This window comes from Aulonocara sp. 'chitande type north' Nkhata Bay, linkage group LG14, assembly GCF_057382095.1.
Source record: "Aulonocara sp. 'chitande type north' Nkhata Bay isolate Kocher_YH1m ecotype deep benthic linkage group LG14, A_spYH_male_GT1.1, whole genome shotgun sequence".
Lineage (NCBI taxonomy): Eukaryota > Metazoa > Chordata > Actinopteri > Cichliformes > Cichlidae > Aulonocara > Aulonocara sp. 'chitande type north' Nkhata Bay.
In genome coordinates, this window is record NC_141357.1 from 10,072,943 (window position 1) to 10,089,152 (window position 16,210).

General features: G+C 41.1%; 1 protein-coding gene across 2 annotated transcripts in view; it reads right to left on the minus strand.

The window, feature by feature from the left end:
- Positions 1-16,210, minus strand: part of lsamp (limbic system associated membrane protein) — a 499,113-nt gene that overhangs the window by 3,733 nt on the left and 479,170 nt on the right. For both annotated transcript variants that reach the window (XM_086260903.1, XM_086260902.1), the window contains 3 exons: positions 13,091-13,222; positions 10,138-10,258; positions 4,104-4,252 (listed from right to left, as the gene is read on the minus strand). In XM_086260903.1, coding sequence (XP_086117029.1) covers positions 4,104-4,252; positions 10,138-10,258; positions 13,091-13,222 — 402 coding nt within the window. The remainder of the gene's footprint in view (positions 1-4,103; positions 4,253-10,137; positions 10,259-13,090; positions 13,223-16,210) is intronic.

Consider the following 16,210-nt stretch of genomic DNA (forward strand, 5'->3'; position numbering starts at 1 on the left):
AGAACAATACAGTTTTATTTCCTTTTAATCCTGCACAAAAAAGGGTCATTGCATCGCTGTTCTGTTGCTAGCAGACATTCTACACAGTAAACTGGAAAATAAACATGTGTTTGTAGCCTTTTGCAGGAGTTTTTGGTGACATCTAGTGGCCTTGTTGTGCCATTGACGCTGTGTTATTCAGTGATCGTTCAACGCTTTAAACCACAGAGGAGGCATAAACCGGTGAGCCTGCTGATCAAGCTTGATATGACAGAAAAAAATAAATAAATGCAGTCTTGTTGCAGAATACAGGAAACTGCAAGCTGCTGGTTTAACAACTGCCTGTAATACTTGTTGCCATGTTTGTAGCTCATCAAGCTAAGTTAAGTCAGCAGTAGCCAGGCTATCAGGTTAGGTATATGATCAGTGAAAATCATGTGATTTGAATGCTAAACAAACACAACTAAAGTAAATTTTACCTGCTAGTTGCATATAATAATTGCAGAACTTGTTTGGGCCCTCCACATGTTGCATTTCTACCAAGTTCATGATATGGAAAGTAAAAATTCCTTCACATTTCCCACAAACTGGCTTTTTATGACTTTTGATCTCTGCAGCTTTCTTCCACCACTCTTCTGCACAAGATTTATGGAGCGAATAAACCGACATTTAGACAGTATTTTGAGTGTAAAAGAAACACTTATCACCTTTTCCTGTGTGTCAGTCCAGTAAAATAAATGTTAGATGTCACTAAACTCAACAAAAACACAGACCTAACTTATCCAAAGGAAATATTGTCATGGACTAATGTTGATCTGTATCCAGGCGTTCTGTGGGACTTTTGTTACTGTTTTATTATATATTACTACTTTGTTTCTATATGTTGGCACTTTCTTTCTTTCTTTGGAGTATCACGAAAAAGGAGGTTTTATTGCCACCAAAAATAAATTGATCATCTCTTTTAACTTTCAAACATGTTTCCCTTTTGTTCAAATCCCAGTCTGCAGTGTCAGTGCAGATGTCTTCCTTTGGGAGCTAGTCTCCATTTGGCTTTGCCTCCCTGCCACGATTTCATCTTTTTACAGCTTTTAAGTGCTGGCAGAGACAACGAGACACATTTGTCACAGTGAGTGGAGCCACTGCTGGCCATGGGAAATGTGGGTTTGTTGCTCTGGTATTGTTTACGGCGCTCGTGGCATATTATACATGCACCCATCATTTTGAAGTGTGTTGTTTTTGAGTGCAGTTTGATATAAAATTCAAATGTTGGGTATACGACGGCCCTCTGAGCTCAAAGCAGCACTGTGCCAGCCAGGCTTTGGGGTGTGAAAGCTCAAAGAAAGCAATTCAAACAGCATTAATTTTGTGCTCAGTGAAACAACTGTGTGGGATCTCTGACAGCTGCCAATGTGAAAAATATGATATTAACAGCGAACCATAAAAGTAATGGTGGAATCATCACCCGGCTCTGCGGCCCTGCGCAGCTTCACGATTCTTCAGGCTGAACCATTTACGAGCGCTGTTTATTCCTCGATCTTCTCAGCAACCCCCACATGTTCTCATTACCAACAAAACAACTCTGATAACCCCGCTGTATGCCATTTGATGCCCAGCTGCCGACCGTGTTTGAGCAGCTAAAGAGCCTTATATTCAGAAAAACCATGAAATCAATAGTCTGTAAAATAAATCAAAGTGGATTTAACCACTGCTCCAAATAAAAGAACTCCAAATTGACACCAGCGCTGCTCTTGTGGATCTGGATGTCTGAGAAGTTTAGGTGCCAGAGACGTGTGTGTGATTGTGTATGTCAGCTTGTTAACATGCTTTTTTATACCCTCAAGTGGCCAAAAATCAGTGATGGAACTAGAACGCTTCATGAATATTGCAAACATTTACATGCTTATGAATGCAGCTCAGTTATTAAAGACATCCGCACTGTGATCTAATTTTAGTTTTGATGCTTGTGAATTGAGACAAGCTTTGGTTACATCTAGCCCGATCCCCCTTCTTCCCTTTTAAATCTTCACCACCGAGCTGAGGGTGCCTTTGTGTGTCTGTCCCATTCTTGGATTAGGACAATCTGGGGGGACATGCTACTGTTCTGGGAGAGTCTTCTCTCTCTGTGTCTGTGTTCGTTGGTCTTTCCTTTATGTGTGTTAGCATTCTTGAGTTTTGCCTCTTGGTTTTTCTGTAGTCTGACCTCACTCCATGTCCTAATGAACCATATGCTTCACTTAAAATACTTTTGTTCACCTTTGGAAAGGAATATTTTGCTTTTCCTGAGGTTTTTTCCCATTAATAGTTCTTTTGTGGTGTTTTTTTTGCATGTTTAAATAACGTTTCTAAGGGCAGAGACTGCATCACAGAGCACAGAAACAGACTTGGCTTCTCTTTGACTTTAGTCTGAAACTTAAAACTTTTCACCAACTGCCAAAAGCTCATTTCATTCTCCCGCTCGAGCCATCTTTCCTAAATTTCTCTAAGTGTTCAGCAAAATCGCTCTTACGCAGAGTTGAGAACACAGTCGGCCAAATGACTAGAAATGAACACACAGTGAGCTCTTTACTTCTCGCAGTCGTTCAGCAGCGAAGCTTAAAGCAGAGCACACAAACTGCAGCGAACTGCTGCTCTTCTGGTTTTCAATAGTTCAGCAGGAAATTAGGTTAATAAAATTAACACTTAACCTCCATATTCATTATCCTTTAGGTGATTTTTTGTGACAGAGGACAGGAAAAAAGAGGTGCAGTAAAGGAACACCCAGGCATCTGCAACAGCATTATAGCGTATGGGCTGCCTGCTACGCCCAGTGAGCAAAACCAGGTGACGTCTTGGTCATACATGGTGTAGTGATGATACTATAGTCTTATTGTTATATATGAACACACAGGGACTGCATAGAAAGGGGTGGAGGATACGTGCTCAGCCTGAGTATACAGCAGCTTAACTAAGGGACCAGCCCCATAAATGTTACAGAGAAGAAAAAGTTTGAGCTTAATCTTTAAAGCAGAGAAGGTGTCCGCCTTCCCAAATAATCTGGACACTGGTTCCACAGAGAGATACTGATAGCTGAAGGCTCTGCCTCCCATTCTACTTTAAAAAACTGGCAAATTCAAGTAAGCCTGCAGTTTGAGAGCGAAGAGCTCTACTGGGACAATGTGATACAATGAGGCCTTTAAGATATGATGGAGCCTGGTCTTTCAGGACTTTGTACGTGAGGACTTTGAATTTAATTCCTTGATTCAACGGAGAGTCAATAAAGAGAAGCCAATATAGGAGAAATATGACCTCACTTCTGTGTTTTCAAGGCTTTTCAGGGAGCTTTTAGGACAAATGGTTAACAGAGAATTCGAGTAGTCCACCCTGGAAATAACAAATGCATGGACTAGTTTTTCAGCATCACTCTGAGACAGGATGGTTCTAATTTTGACATGATCAAATCAATTTATTTATATAGCACTTTTCACAGGATAAAAACCACAAAGTGCTTCACAGTAATATAAAACAGAAATACATAAAATACATTAATAATAAAACACACAGCACAAATCGAATTAAAAGCCAATCTAAATAAATGAGTCTTAAGTTGGCAAAGATGGCAAAGATGAACTCAGTTGGCCCTAAAAATGTGTGTTAGCGGACATTTCCTGATCATGACATTAGTAATGGACACCAGGGTGGTACTAGCAGACATCTAAGTATCTGGTTAGACATGTTGCTTATGGCCAAATACAGCAACTCTAGCTTTGTCTGACTTCACAAGCATAAAATCATAGGTCACCCAGGTCTTTATGTCTGTAAGACATGCCTCTAATGTCACATTTAAATAGCACATGGAAGTAGTGAGGGTGGTGAGCAGGTCTACCAATCAGAAAGTTGGTGATTTTATTCCCATCTACTCCAGCTTGTTTTGAAGTATCCTTAGGGCAAAATACTGAATCCAGAGTTGCCCTGAGGGTGTGTGGGGGTTAGACAAGTGCTTAGCTATAGAAAAAAGTGCTCGCATGAATATATGTGTGATTGGCTGAATGAAGCTTGTAGTATAAATCACTTTGATCGCTCAGTTAGAGTAGAAAAGTACTCTATAGGTACTAGTCTATTCACCATTTTATTGTGTATATACTCACTATAGAGGAAAAGGCTGGCATTCTGGACGCCCAGTCGGTTTGAGGCCACGCAGGTATAGTTCCCATAATCCTCTTCAGTGATGTTGGCAATCGTGAGACTAGTGGTAGTTCCAGAAGTTTGGATGGTGATGCTCTGGGTATTAGCCAGCCTGGAGAAGAGACGTAGACCAGACAGTTTTAAGAAACTTCAAAGTAACAAAGATTAAAATTAGGTCTTGAAACCAGAAACCTTGAAACAACATTCAAAATGTCTTTACAAAGTGATACATTATATATGTCCATATGTTTTATAATCATGTCTGCCTGCAATGTTTTGCTAATGGACTGTTACTGTACTGGAGTAAAGGTCTTCAGATAGCCAAGCCCATTAATTACATTCCAAAACAAGTTGTACCTTCTAGCCGGACGTTACTTTGCATCAGCGGGGGTCACGCTGCTGAACTCTCTGAGCGTAGGCGTTGTGGCTGCTCAGAAGAGCGAGATAAGCCTTTCTCATTTTGGAACAAATTTTTTTCATTAACAGTTTGATAGGACGCTGCATTTTACCAGCAGGTGAATGCAGCGTCCTATCGAGCAAAGAGAACAACATGCAGTTCGCACGGGGCGAGGGGAAACGCCTGTGAAGATTTAGCTTTGGATGAATACCTGCAGAACTTGCAAACGAGTGGAAAAAATAATGCGTTACTTTCTTTCTCTAAATCAACAATTCAAATGTCACTGTTCACATTATTTTAATTTTCTTTCTTTAACACCAACCAAAAGAATACTTTCAGTTGTTTTCGTCCAGATGAAATACCAACACGCTGCTAGCGACCGTCACACTTCTGACTGTCGCTGATGTCAACCTTGAACCCCACTCACAGCAAATGAATCAATACAGCTTTTGCTGACTCAGACTGTATACCTTGCTGATGAACTGCTCCTTATATCATCACGACTAAATAAAACTAATTTAACGCCACGCCGTGCATAATGGATTCGTCTTGTTCTGGGCTGATTGAGCGCTTTCATATCATGAATGAGGTGAGGCTCATTCAAGGCGCCTCAACTTAATCCTACTTAAGTCGGGGTAATGTGGTAATCGGAATTTGAGCAGAGGAGCGAGAAGTTTGTGCTGACACATACGAGGCTGATAGGAAGTATTAACATAAAAAGGAAACGGCACATCATGGCACAGCATAATTTGGTTTGCCGGGGTGCTGCGGTGGCGGTAGGGAGTGTTGAGGTCCTTCCAACAGGGACACCTTGGGAGTGCTGGGAACAGTGTGTGTGTGCGTTTGAAAGTAAGAGAAGACGGGGCAAGTGCACCGGCACAGTCTCCCCCTCCCTCTCTGATGATAAGGCCAGCAGCAGAAGATATATTCTCCAGTGTGTCTTCATGAGAAGTGACTGCACTATTAAAAAGGCCTGCCTGCCTACGGAGCATGCTGAGCGATCTAGATAATGCACAGCACTACAGGGAGCTGAAAACAAACACCTATGTTTGTTTTTTTTACAGTAGATTGCAGCTCATGATTTGTGATGCTCTGGCAAGAGTCTGAATGGACGCAGACAGAAAAGATAGAAGTCTCTTTTGTTTTCACAGTTTGCTACAAAGGCTGTTAGTTCACTTAACCAGCTGCAGAAAACTACGATGTTATAATAAAAAAAAATTAAAATGGATCTGTGTCCTCCCAGAGTTCACCTTCTCCATATTTGCATTTATGGAGCTCAACATTTTAACTTTTAACGCGTTGGCACACGCAGCTTCACGACTTCCATCACTTCTGATTTCAAGTTCATCCTCAAATATGCCTGTGTGTCTGCCAGGTTCTTCATCTGGCATAATACACTGGAATATATTATCTGAAATTTGGCAGGAGTTGTGGATGTCAACCTTTTTTTCACCCCCCCCCCCCCCCTTTATTTTTGGAGGGACGCTTTTATGTTTGATGATTTTCCTCACAGGCAGAGGGCAGCAGAGCTCTACTGGATATCTTCCAACCATTGTTTCCTAATGCAAGGAAGCTACAATAAAACCCTGAACTGAAATGATTTGACCCCGTTTATTTGGCAGAGGGCATGTGGTGCGCTCACGAGGGCTGCAGTCTCGGGCCGGGACAGATGAAAGACCAAAGCAAATCATCGGACGACAGATTAGATTCCGCAGCCTGTGGGAGCATCTAAAGTAGGTCATCAGCGCCAAGGAGAGTGACAGGTCTGTCATGATTCAGGGCCAGTGATAAATGAAATCAAGAGGAGAGTCCTGCTGAGACTTGTAACCCAGAGATGATTGAAAATGCTCTGGTCGTTGTGACAGCCGCGCGTCAGCTGACAAAACAACAAACATATCCGTCTGTCACACTAGCTGACAACTCAGTTTGGATTTTCTCATGTCAGGAGCACGGATGGAGCGAATCACTGTTCAAAGAGCAGGAGAAGCATCCTACTTTAGATGCTTTTGGAGATAGGCAGATGCTGATTCTAAGTTTTGTAGTGTACTGATTTACAACTTACAAATGTGGAAGCAGTGGGAGAATGCAAAAAGTGCAGGAAGGGTCATGACATCCAGGTAGCATTATCACTGCTCTAAACTCATGATGTATCTGTCTCTGCTGAGGCTAATTGGGTCTTCAAGCACTGTGAAGATTCTCAGAGACCAGCAAAGTCAGAGGCGTTGTGAAGTAACGCTCATTTCTGTTTCATAGCATGAATTTCAATTCATCACCTGAGGAGATTTCAGCGAGACTGACAGAAGATGGATGTTTGCAGTTTTAGTGGAGTTAAGCTTCTCTGCTCAGAGTTCAGCACCTCGTTGTGTGTTCACCAGCTCGTGCCAAACAGTTTGTTCAAACTCTGGATTGTTTGTTTCCTCAGTTTGCTCGGTGCAGGTGAGAGCAAAGCTTTTGGAACCAAAAATTGGTGCCTCAGTCCCGTTCCAGGCAAGCTGCTGTGTTTTTTTTTTTTGTTTTTTTGGAGGGGATAAAACAAACCCGGGAGAGGAAGTGATTACAAAAACTGCTGAAGTCCTTCTAAGCTGACTTTGACGAGGAGGCAAAGACCAAAGACCAAAGCTAATGAGAAAACTTCAGTGGAACTTTTAAATATACTTCTAAAAAATGTAGAAATGAGAAGAAAAGAGTTCTTTTCTTTCAATTATAACACACTTCCCTGCCGAACTTAGCTGTCTGATTTTGAGCTTATCTGATCAAAGGAGTATAGGAGAGTTGTTAATTTGTCAGTTGTTATTAGTGATATCACGTATAAAGATTTCATCAAGTTGAGATGAAAGGGAATGAATGATGACCATTAGAGATTTTTATAGCTTTCCAATCAAAAAGGGCACAGTGTTTATCAGCATAAACCTGAGCTGCAGTTGTTAGCACACCAGCTAAATAGCAAAGAAGTGTTCCTTCTAAAGATCAGGCACACTGCTCATTAGCTACAGCAGCTTCCTTTGTTTTAAACAGTGAAGAACTTGAGAACATTAGCAAAGGTATGGTTTCATTAGCCAAAAAAGTTTTATTATCAAAGCCTTTTCTGATGTTGCTAAAATTTAATGTATAACATTTGAATATATTTAAAAATATGAATACTAAGAGCAATATCCTGAACTGTTTTATTATTAATATTAGAGCTAATGTTTATCCTTAATTCAATGTAGCACAGACTTGAAGAACCTTGTTTATCTTTTACAGGTATTTAGCTGTCGAGGCCGGGGCACTCGACTAGAACATTTGTCTTTTAATAGACCGTGCTTTTGCCCAATATTACATGTTTTAGGCCTCTTCTCATTTCAGTGTAATTCATACAGAAACATTATGTATCACACTAAAATAGCAGAAGATGCTTTCAACCAACATAGCAAGTTGGAGCCACAGATTTTATATAAGCAGATTAAAGAAGAAGAAGAAGAATAAACCCCTGCTGACAATTAGGAAGTACACACTTTTCCAAAACGGGTGGTATGATAATCTTTTACTTGAAGTCTGCGGACATAAAAAGTAGGCAACTGGAAATGAGGATCTACCCTAAATCTTACACCTTTAACCACATATATGCCATATGAGAATCTAAGACTGGGCAACAGCCCGTTACATACAATTGAATTTAAATGCAGATATTATCTGATAATCTGTGTGTGTACGAGGTTAAACTAATTAAGGAGGAAACAAGCGCAGGAGCAAGACCTCCTGTAAAGAATCAGGTAAATAAGACACAACCAGGCAGTAAAATTAAAAAGCCAAGCAAAGATAAATGATATTATTATTGTGCATTAACATCACCATCGTCCAAGGAGAAAGAGCAATAACATTTTCCACTGGCGTAGAGGAAGAAGGGTGCCTTGAATAGGCGCACGGCCAAAATCCTCTGCGGGACAAAACAACTGAGATGGATGAGAGTTGGAAACAACAGATAATGTAAAAATATTTCAGCTACTACCATTAATCTTTCTTTTCAAGCACTGTCATGTGCTTTTTCCTACAGTCTTCGGTGAACTTTTACTGCAGCATGTATTTTTCGTCTTTATTTAATTTTTCTTATCATTAGCTTGTTCCCGTCGAGCCCTCTGCGTTCCCACACTGACTCAGCCGTTGAGTCTGCAGCTGAGGAGGAAATTTCTCAGGTTATTAAATGACAAGTGTTGAAACTGAGGCACTGGCTTGTCATTCCCTTTGAATGTCATTACATTTCCTTCCTCTTCAAGTGTTTTTCAGGCACACGCATGACAGTTAAAAGAGATAGCTTTCCAATAAACATCTGTGTCTGGTCACACAATTGGCAATTTCACAGGAGACAGTACAGTGCAGGGATCCAGATTTCCATTTCAGTGGAATTACTTTCAGTAAAAAAAGAAAAGGAAAAGAGTTTCTGAGATTTTCAGCAGCTACACCATATAAAGTAGCAGCAAGGCCGATCTGGTGTCGTTTTTCTCTTCTCAAAAGAATGTCACAGAAACCACTGCTGCGATGTTCAATTAACAACAGAATAGCAGCAGAGTGAACGATAAAGTGGGTGATTACTCACCAATGAACTACACGGACGATGTTATCAAAGCCAGACAAGGGTGTGACAATGGGGACCACTGTAAGAGCACATTTGACAAAGGAATCAAAGCAATCCATTATAACCACTGGGTCATAATACAGAGCATGCCTAGCACTGAAAATATGAAAAAAACACTTAGAGGCTGAGAAGGGATCAACTCAGGACAAACCATGCAGAACGATACTGATGGAAGCCGTTTTTAATGCACAACAACAAGCAGGACCTTGCTGTTGCCCTGTTATTTAAAGACAGCTCATACAGTGAGTTAATTCATTACTCGCACTTAATTCTTATAAAATCTATTTAGCCTCTATGATTACTTTAGGTGCAAAGCCAACAACCTAAATCAAGTTTTCTGACTGCCTTGGGCCAAGAGAGGTCAAGTCCATTCAGAGTCATTTCCGCACGCTTTCATCAGTTGCCTGTGACCAGCAGCACTTTAGCTGTAACTAATTAATAATGATCAGACATAAAAAGGTTCCAGGACAGGATTGTAATTCACGTCGAGTATGAGCGTTTCAAACATCGTGAAGGCTTTTTTCCAGGACTGTGCAGTTTCCAGTCATTTTAAATGAGAGAAGGTTTTCCGTCTTGAAACACTACAGGAGTTCATTACCATCAGTCAGTGAGTTGCCATGGTTGTTTGTGGTAAGGGAGGCTGATGGCTTGCCCTCTATGTAATGGGTTGTTGGTACACAGCTTGATTGTATGCGCCTGATGTTGTTGTTTCAACTGTATTAATATTTTAGTTCACTCTTAGCCCTTGATTGGTCTTTGTGGAGGCAAAGAAAACACACAGGCTGAGATTACAACCTGAACTTGAGCCACTATGTGAACTCTATTTATCTGCAACTTTAGACAGCCAGCATTTTTCACTGAAATTTGATCTTGACAGCTGAATGTTGTGTTATCTCTCCTTCAAGTCATTGTTTATGCAGTTCTAGTAGTGTGTAGTGTGGTTTGCAGTGTAAAAAAAACAAAAAAAACAAGCGGGTAATGCTTTTACCTTTTATCGTCTCTGTACCATTCGAACTCTGGTGTGGGGACTGCGGTTACTTCACACCGCAGTGTCCCGTTGCGGCCCACGGGAGTCTCGGAGCTCTGGGTTTTCTTTATTGTTGGAGGATCTGCAGAGTCACGCAATGCTGACATAAGTCACACGTTAATGTGTGGGGATAGGTATCTTTGAAATAGTCAGACTAATATAGTGACAAGCATGTCTGAACAGCATTACTAATATACAGTTGTGGTCAGAAGTTTACATACACTCATCATGGGTATAAATGTCGGGGTAATTTGAGTCGTTTAATGACTTCTTTCAACTGTTCTTTTCCAGAGTGGAATGTTTATACAGCACATGTCCTTAATGATTGTAATGACTTAAAGCTCCAACCTCATCTCCACTGAAAATTTGTGGACTGGGCTTAAAAGTAGAGTCTGTGCCAGGAAACCAACCAATTTAAATGAACTCTACCGATTCTGTCAAGAGAAATAACAACCAGAATGCCAGAACCTTGGTAGCATCTGGTTGAGGTGCAATTTGCTTAGGAACATTAAACCAGATATTAGTGGAGGTAAATTCAAAGTAAATCCAAAGTACATTCAAACTTGTGCTCCCAGTTTTTGTAATTAAAAAGTCAAGTCATGAAAAAGAACAGTTCAAAGACATCGTTAAATCCCCAAATGACCTTGACGGTCAAGTCCACAATGACTGTACATAAACTTCTGAGCAGAACTGTGAGTGCGGTGCAAAGGAAATTTGAATTTAATCACAAACACTTGTGAGTTGACTTGATGCATGCTCAATCATCCAGGCAAGTAAAAAGGTTGAATCTGTTCACCTGGACGTTTGCAGCGTTTCCCCAACCTTATAAACAATTTCCCTGCCGGTGACTGATGCCCTCAGGGGTCGGTGCATTGGTGGTTCTTGGTGTCCGGGGCTGGGCGCTCAGGTATGTACCAGCTCACTCCCGGTGGCTACTTGGCGGGGCCTGGCGCCTGTTGCTCGGTCAGGCCTCCTCCGGGGTGCGGGGGGCCCTTGGGCCTCCGGCCTCTGGGCCTGCGGCTCGGTTCACTCTGGCACAGCTGGCTGCCGGCAGTGCTGGCCCCCTCTAGCTTCTGCTCGGTGGCTACTGGGTGACGCCTCGTCTGGGGATCCTCAGCCCTTCCCATGAAGGTGGCACGGATGCCCCTCCGGTGGTCCTCCTTGGGCTCTCGCACTCTGGGGCCCTCTGGATGTCTGGGGCCTGGATCTCCTCCATGCCTGCTTCATGCCCTGGGGGACGGGGCTATGGCTCTCTACATCCTCTTGCAGACCATTACATGTGGAAACCATTTGAATACAAGCGCGCTGATCCACACAGGTGTGCACACGGGTGTTCACTGTTCGTAGACTTAAATTACACCTTTCTTGGCTGCTACTTCAAAGCACATTGTGCGCTGTCTGTCCTGCGTGCTGCACAACAACATTGAATATTTAGTATTTACTGCTGTTTACACTTAGCTAGATTAATGCGATGGTGTTGTGTTTAGTATGTTGCTTTGGTTTTTTTTGCTTGTTTTCTATTCTTCTTCTCTCAACAGGTGATCCAGGAGATTTTATTTTATTTTATTTTTTTCCCTTTCTCACTGTCCCTCTTCCCTTCTGTTTTTCTTTTCCTTCCTCTTTCTTTCTCCTTTTCCTATCCCTCACTCATGTCTGTCCCGTCTGTAACATCTGAAAATAAAATAAATAATAAAAACAAAGGTCGATCAAATGGACCAATACGGCAATGCCACGATGATCCATTTGGCAAAATAAATCCATTGGGTATCCTTGTTGGTCTTCAGACAACAATTCTGATGGCTAAAGAACCAAATGGGACAGGCAAAAAATAAAAAAAATAAAAAAATAAACAATTTCTGATCAATGGTCATGATAATTTGCATAATAATCAGTGATGAAGGTACTGATCTTATAGCCCGTTGTTCATTTAGTGCTCTAGGTTCAGTTATTGTGCAAATGTACTGTTTATAAGGTTGGGGAAACCTGCAGTCAGCTGAGACTGAAGAAGTCACTTGGATGAGTGACAAAACATTTCTCCCACTGAAAACGCTGCAAACGTCCAGGTGAACAGAATCAACTTTTTGCGACTTGTGAGTTGAGTGTTTGCCACATTTTGTAGATTCAGTGTAAGATTTTGCTCCAGTTTTAGCTCTCACAGCTCAAAAAACGATGTCAAACAGATTATCCAGGTCTCGATTAATCAGTGAACTTAATCGACTGAGTTCACATTTATCAAGTATATTAGCATTCATCATCCACACATAATCATTTTCCACCCCAATGGCCAAAAATGTGTCCCAAGTGGATTAATGCCCATTTTCCAGTCAGGATAGGAAATGGTTTAATAAAATAATCTTTATCATTTAACTCAGGCACTCAGTGTTGGCTAAAGTGCGGTTTGGGCAAACAGCCATCCATGATTTATTCAGATCAAAGAGAATTCTGTAACTTCTCTTCGGGGGAGGTGTTGGTTTGCGATGGCTCATGAGCTCTTCATCAATCCTGAACAGCCGACGAGTGTATTAACACTTGTCAGGATATAAACCGTGGAAAGGACGTGATTACGTGGTCTTGTTTAGAAGTTTGAAGTATCCTTTAAATGATGATGTGTTATGTGAGAATTACCATGGCAATGACTTCTGCAATCAATGTTACTGAGCTTCTCTTTCTACCTGGACTCATCTTGAGAAGATTGAAGGGTGCTCCAAAACTTTCAACATACGTCCTTCACTCCATGTCATACTGTTACACTCTATATGCTTCTACCCATATGCCTATCCTCCAATCTTGACTTTTATAGGCTTTTATCCACCGAGTGTATCATCATATTAAATGCTTGACATTAAATGTGTCAAGGATATTGATCAGTGTTCAGTTTGGAATAAAGCACGCACTGCGCTCTGTATTTACTTACAGTTGACAATCACATTGACGTATTTGACATCGGGAGTGGCGACGTCGTTGCTGGCCTTACATTCATAGCGGCCTGCTTGGGTTCGCATGATGCCTATAATGTCCAGGTACTCTTCTCCGTCCAACGGCTCGGCTGCAGTGAGACAGAAAGACAAAAGAGGTGGAGGTATGAGTGAAGGAGGTACCAGGGAGAGGAACAAAGAGAGCAGGCAGAGCGGGAGGGTACACAAATTAAAGTGACAGAGAAACTGACTAAATGATGGATTTCTGCTGTATGATCAGTGGTAAAACAATGACTAATGAAGTGCCGTTCAATTTTAAAAGGAACAGCTCAACATATTGTGGAAATTGATACTGCTGTTATTTTCGAAGCCAAAAGCCTAGCTTAGCAAAAAAGATGAAAACAGCAGAAAACAGCAAGTCTTAAGCTCAATAATTAACATGCCCTATTTTATTTGCGTTAAACCCGAGGTGTTCTCATCCGAATGCATCAAATACGGCTGTTCTGTCAGATGCACAAGGTTTTCCTTGGCATTAGTGATGCATAAGCTGCGTAGATGTGGGGTTTGTGTCCCATTTGGAAGCTCACTGTTCACTTATTCATTGCTTTTTACTTTTGCTTTGACTCCTTGGGAATGTTTCGGCAAAAAATAATAATAAAATAAGATTGTGAGGTTTCAGGCAAGAAAAAGTACATGGTTAAATTTTGGAAAAGACACTATGCACGGACATGGTTAAGCTAGTGTGCAGGTTCATGTAGGGTTCAAGCAAGGGATTCCAACATTTGCTCAACAACAGTTGTTGCTGTAAAAATTGCCATATTGAGTATTCAAACAAATTTGTATGTCATGTGAGTGGAGAATGTGTTGCCACTTCCAACAATCATGAACCTACGTGTGCTCTACAAGAGAGCCTCTGTCCTGTGCTGTGGAAAAAACAGAGCAAGCACAAGCAAGCGAAACAAGCTGAGATCCTGTTCTGTACTGAAGACTTCTGAGGCCTGGATTGTTTAGCACAAGATGATTACCGGCTAAGGAAGCAATATAAGGCAATCAAACAAAATTATTAAAAATTTTCCAAAGTCTTTTTTAACAGAGCATGGGATTTTCACCATAGCATTTCTAAACATCCTACTTTTCCTTAAAAGGCAAATTTAAAAATATATTTTTACACAATAAAAGAATTATTTCAGAAAAAACCCAAATTACCAGAATCTATATTATTAGCCCTCTTAAACAACTGACCCTTTTAGTGAGCCAGAGCACAAACCACTGCCATGAAGTGCTTAAACTTTATAATGCTCAAAGCTTAAGTTAAAAATGAGTGTTATTTTCCAATTTACACATAGTATCAAAACTTCAGCGACAGTTTGAGCTGTTAGTTAGAAAGTATCAAATTTGTCAAAGACAAAAGAAATCAGTTTAGACTTGAGAAAAAGAACCGCTGATGTTCATAAAGCAGGAGATGGATCCACAGAGTTGTCACAGAGTTTCCAAGTGTCAACTGAGGTGAGAAGTATCATGGAGAAATTCAAAGAAAGCCACGCAGAAGTAGGAAGCCAAAAATTTCAAAGACTGGAAGTGGGAATCTCATCAAAGTGGAAGGAATCATGAAGGAAGAAATATGTGAACATGTCAAGCAATCAGCAGCAAAACTGAGTCTGGGTGGTCACTTTGTCTTCCAACATGACTATGACCCAAAATATACGTCGCTGCCAGTGAAGAACTAAGTTTAGCTAACAATGGGACTCGTCTCCACAACATGCTCCTTACAAAATGGCAGTATTTGTTTCCCTGGGTACGAGAAGGGCCTCTTGAAAGTTGTGTTGCTGCTTTTTCTTTGATGAGCTCAGTGTGGGAAGTCTGCTTTCAGCCAAGAAACAGCCAGCTCAGATAGCCAAAAAGCTGCATGGAGCCACATGGCATTACATACAGTCACTTTACTGAATGTGTGACGCTCCTGTGTGCAGTTTATTTAAGCCTTTTTTAATATACGCTCAGACTATATGATTTTTTCCCCCATAGTTTACATAACAACCAACAAAACAGAATTCACCAGTGTTTTCATGATATACGATTTAATAAGATTACTGCCATTATTTTGCCGCCCACTCCACCACGCTTTGCATGGCCACGTTTAGAATGAAAGGCAAAATGGCCAATCTTACTCAGATATTAAATATACTAGAAGCTTTGGGGCTCAAATATTATGCAATGTATGTATTTCTTTCCAACTTTGTCTTATTTCACATTTCAAGGTGATATGACATATATCTTCAAAGGTGACAGCCTGCTTATGTGAAGTGTTGTCCTCGTTCGTAGCTGCACTAATTAGCCACACTTGGGAAACGGAGAGCACTTTGAGGTAGTCTCTGCCCTTAGGCATTACTGATGTAGAACTAGGCAGTGAACACACACACACACACCCGCTGCAACTCGAGAAAGAGAGACAAAGCCTTCTCATTTCCACACACCTAGTCAGTCACAAAGGGGTGCCTGTGGGATTTTTGGATTTGCAGGAATTGTCATGTACGGCGTCCCAATTGGACCAGTAAACAGGTATTTGTAGCCACACATCACACATGCACTGCACTCACACCATAAATTTGTTTGAGGCTCACTCAAGAAAAAGGCCTAAATAAATAAGGGACAATTTTAAATTATAGGATGCGTTCATGCTCATATTCCACAACAGAAGCAAACATTTAAATTCACAGTCGGCTCATGCTCAAAAATTCCAACTGACTTAGATGGACTGTACAGGTGAAAGTGCAGCTAATATTCAACAATTTGTTACGCAGACTTGAATTAGTTGCTTTGTCTGAAAGCTTCAATTAAGGTAGGAATGGGCATCTGCAAATGTCGGACAAAGTGTGTGAACAGAGTGCACAGAGACTACCAGAGAGATATCTGACTAATTGTTTAACGAGCAATCCGGCTAATTACCCATGTAAAGAACACAGTGGCTCGGCATCTCATTAGCAAAGATCTGCTATGTCTTATTAGAGATCTATGGGTGGGGTCAGGAGGTAACAATGGCACATTCTTTGATGTGCTACCATGCTAACTGTGTTTCATCTTCAGTCATAGAGGTGGTGCTATCATTGTGTGTAATATCACAA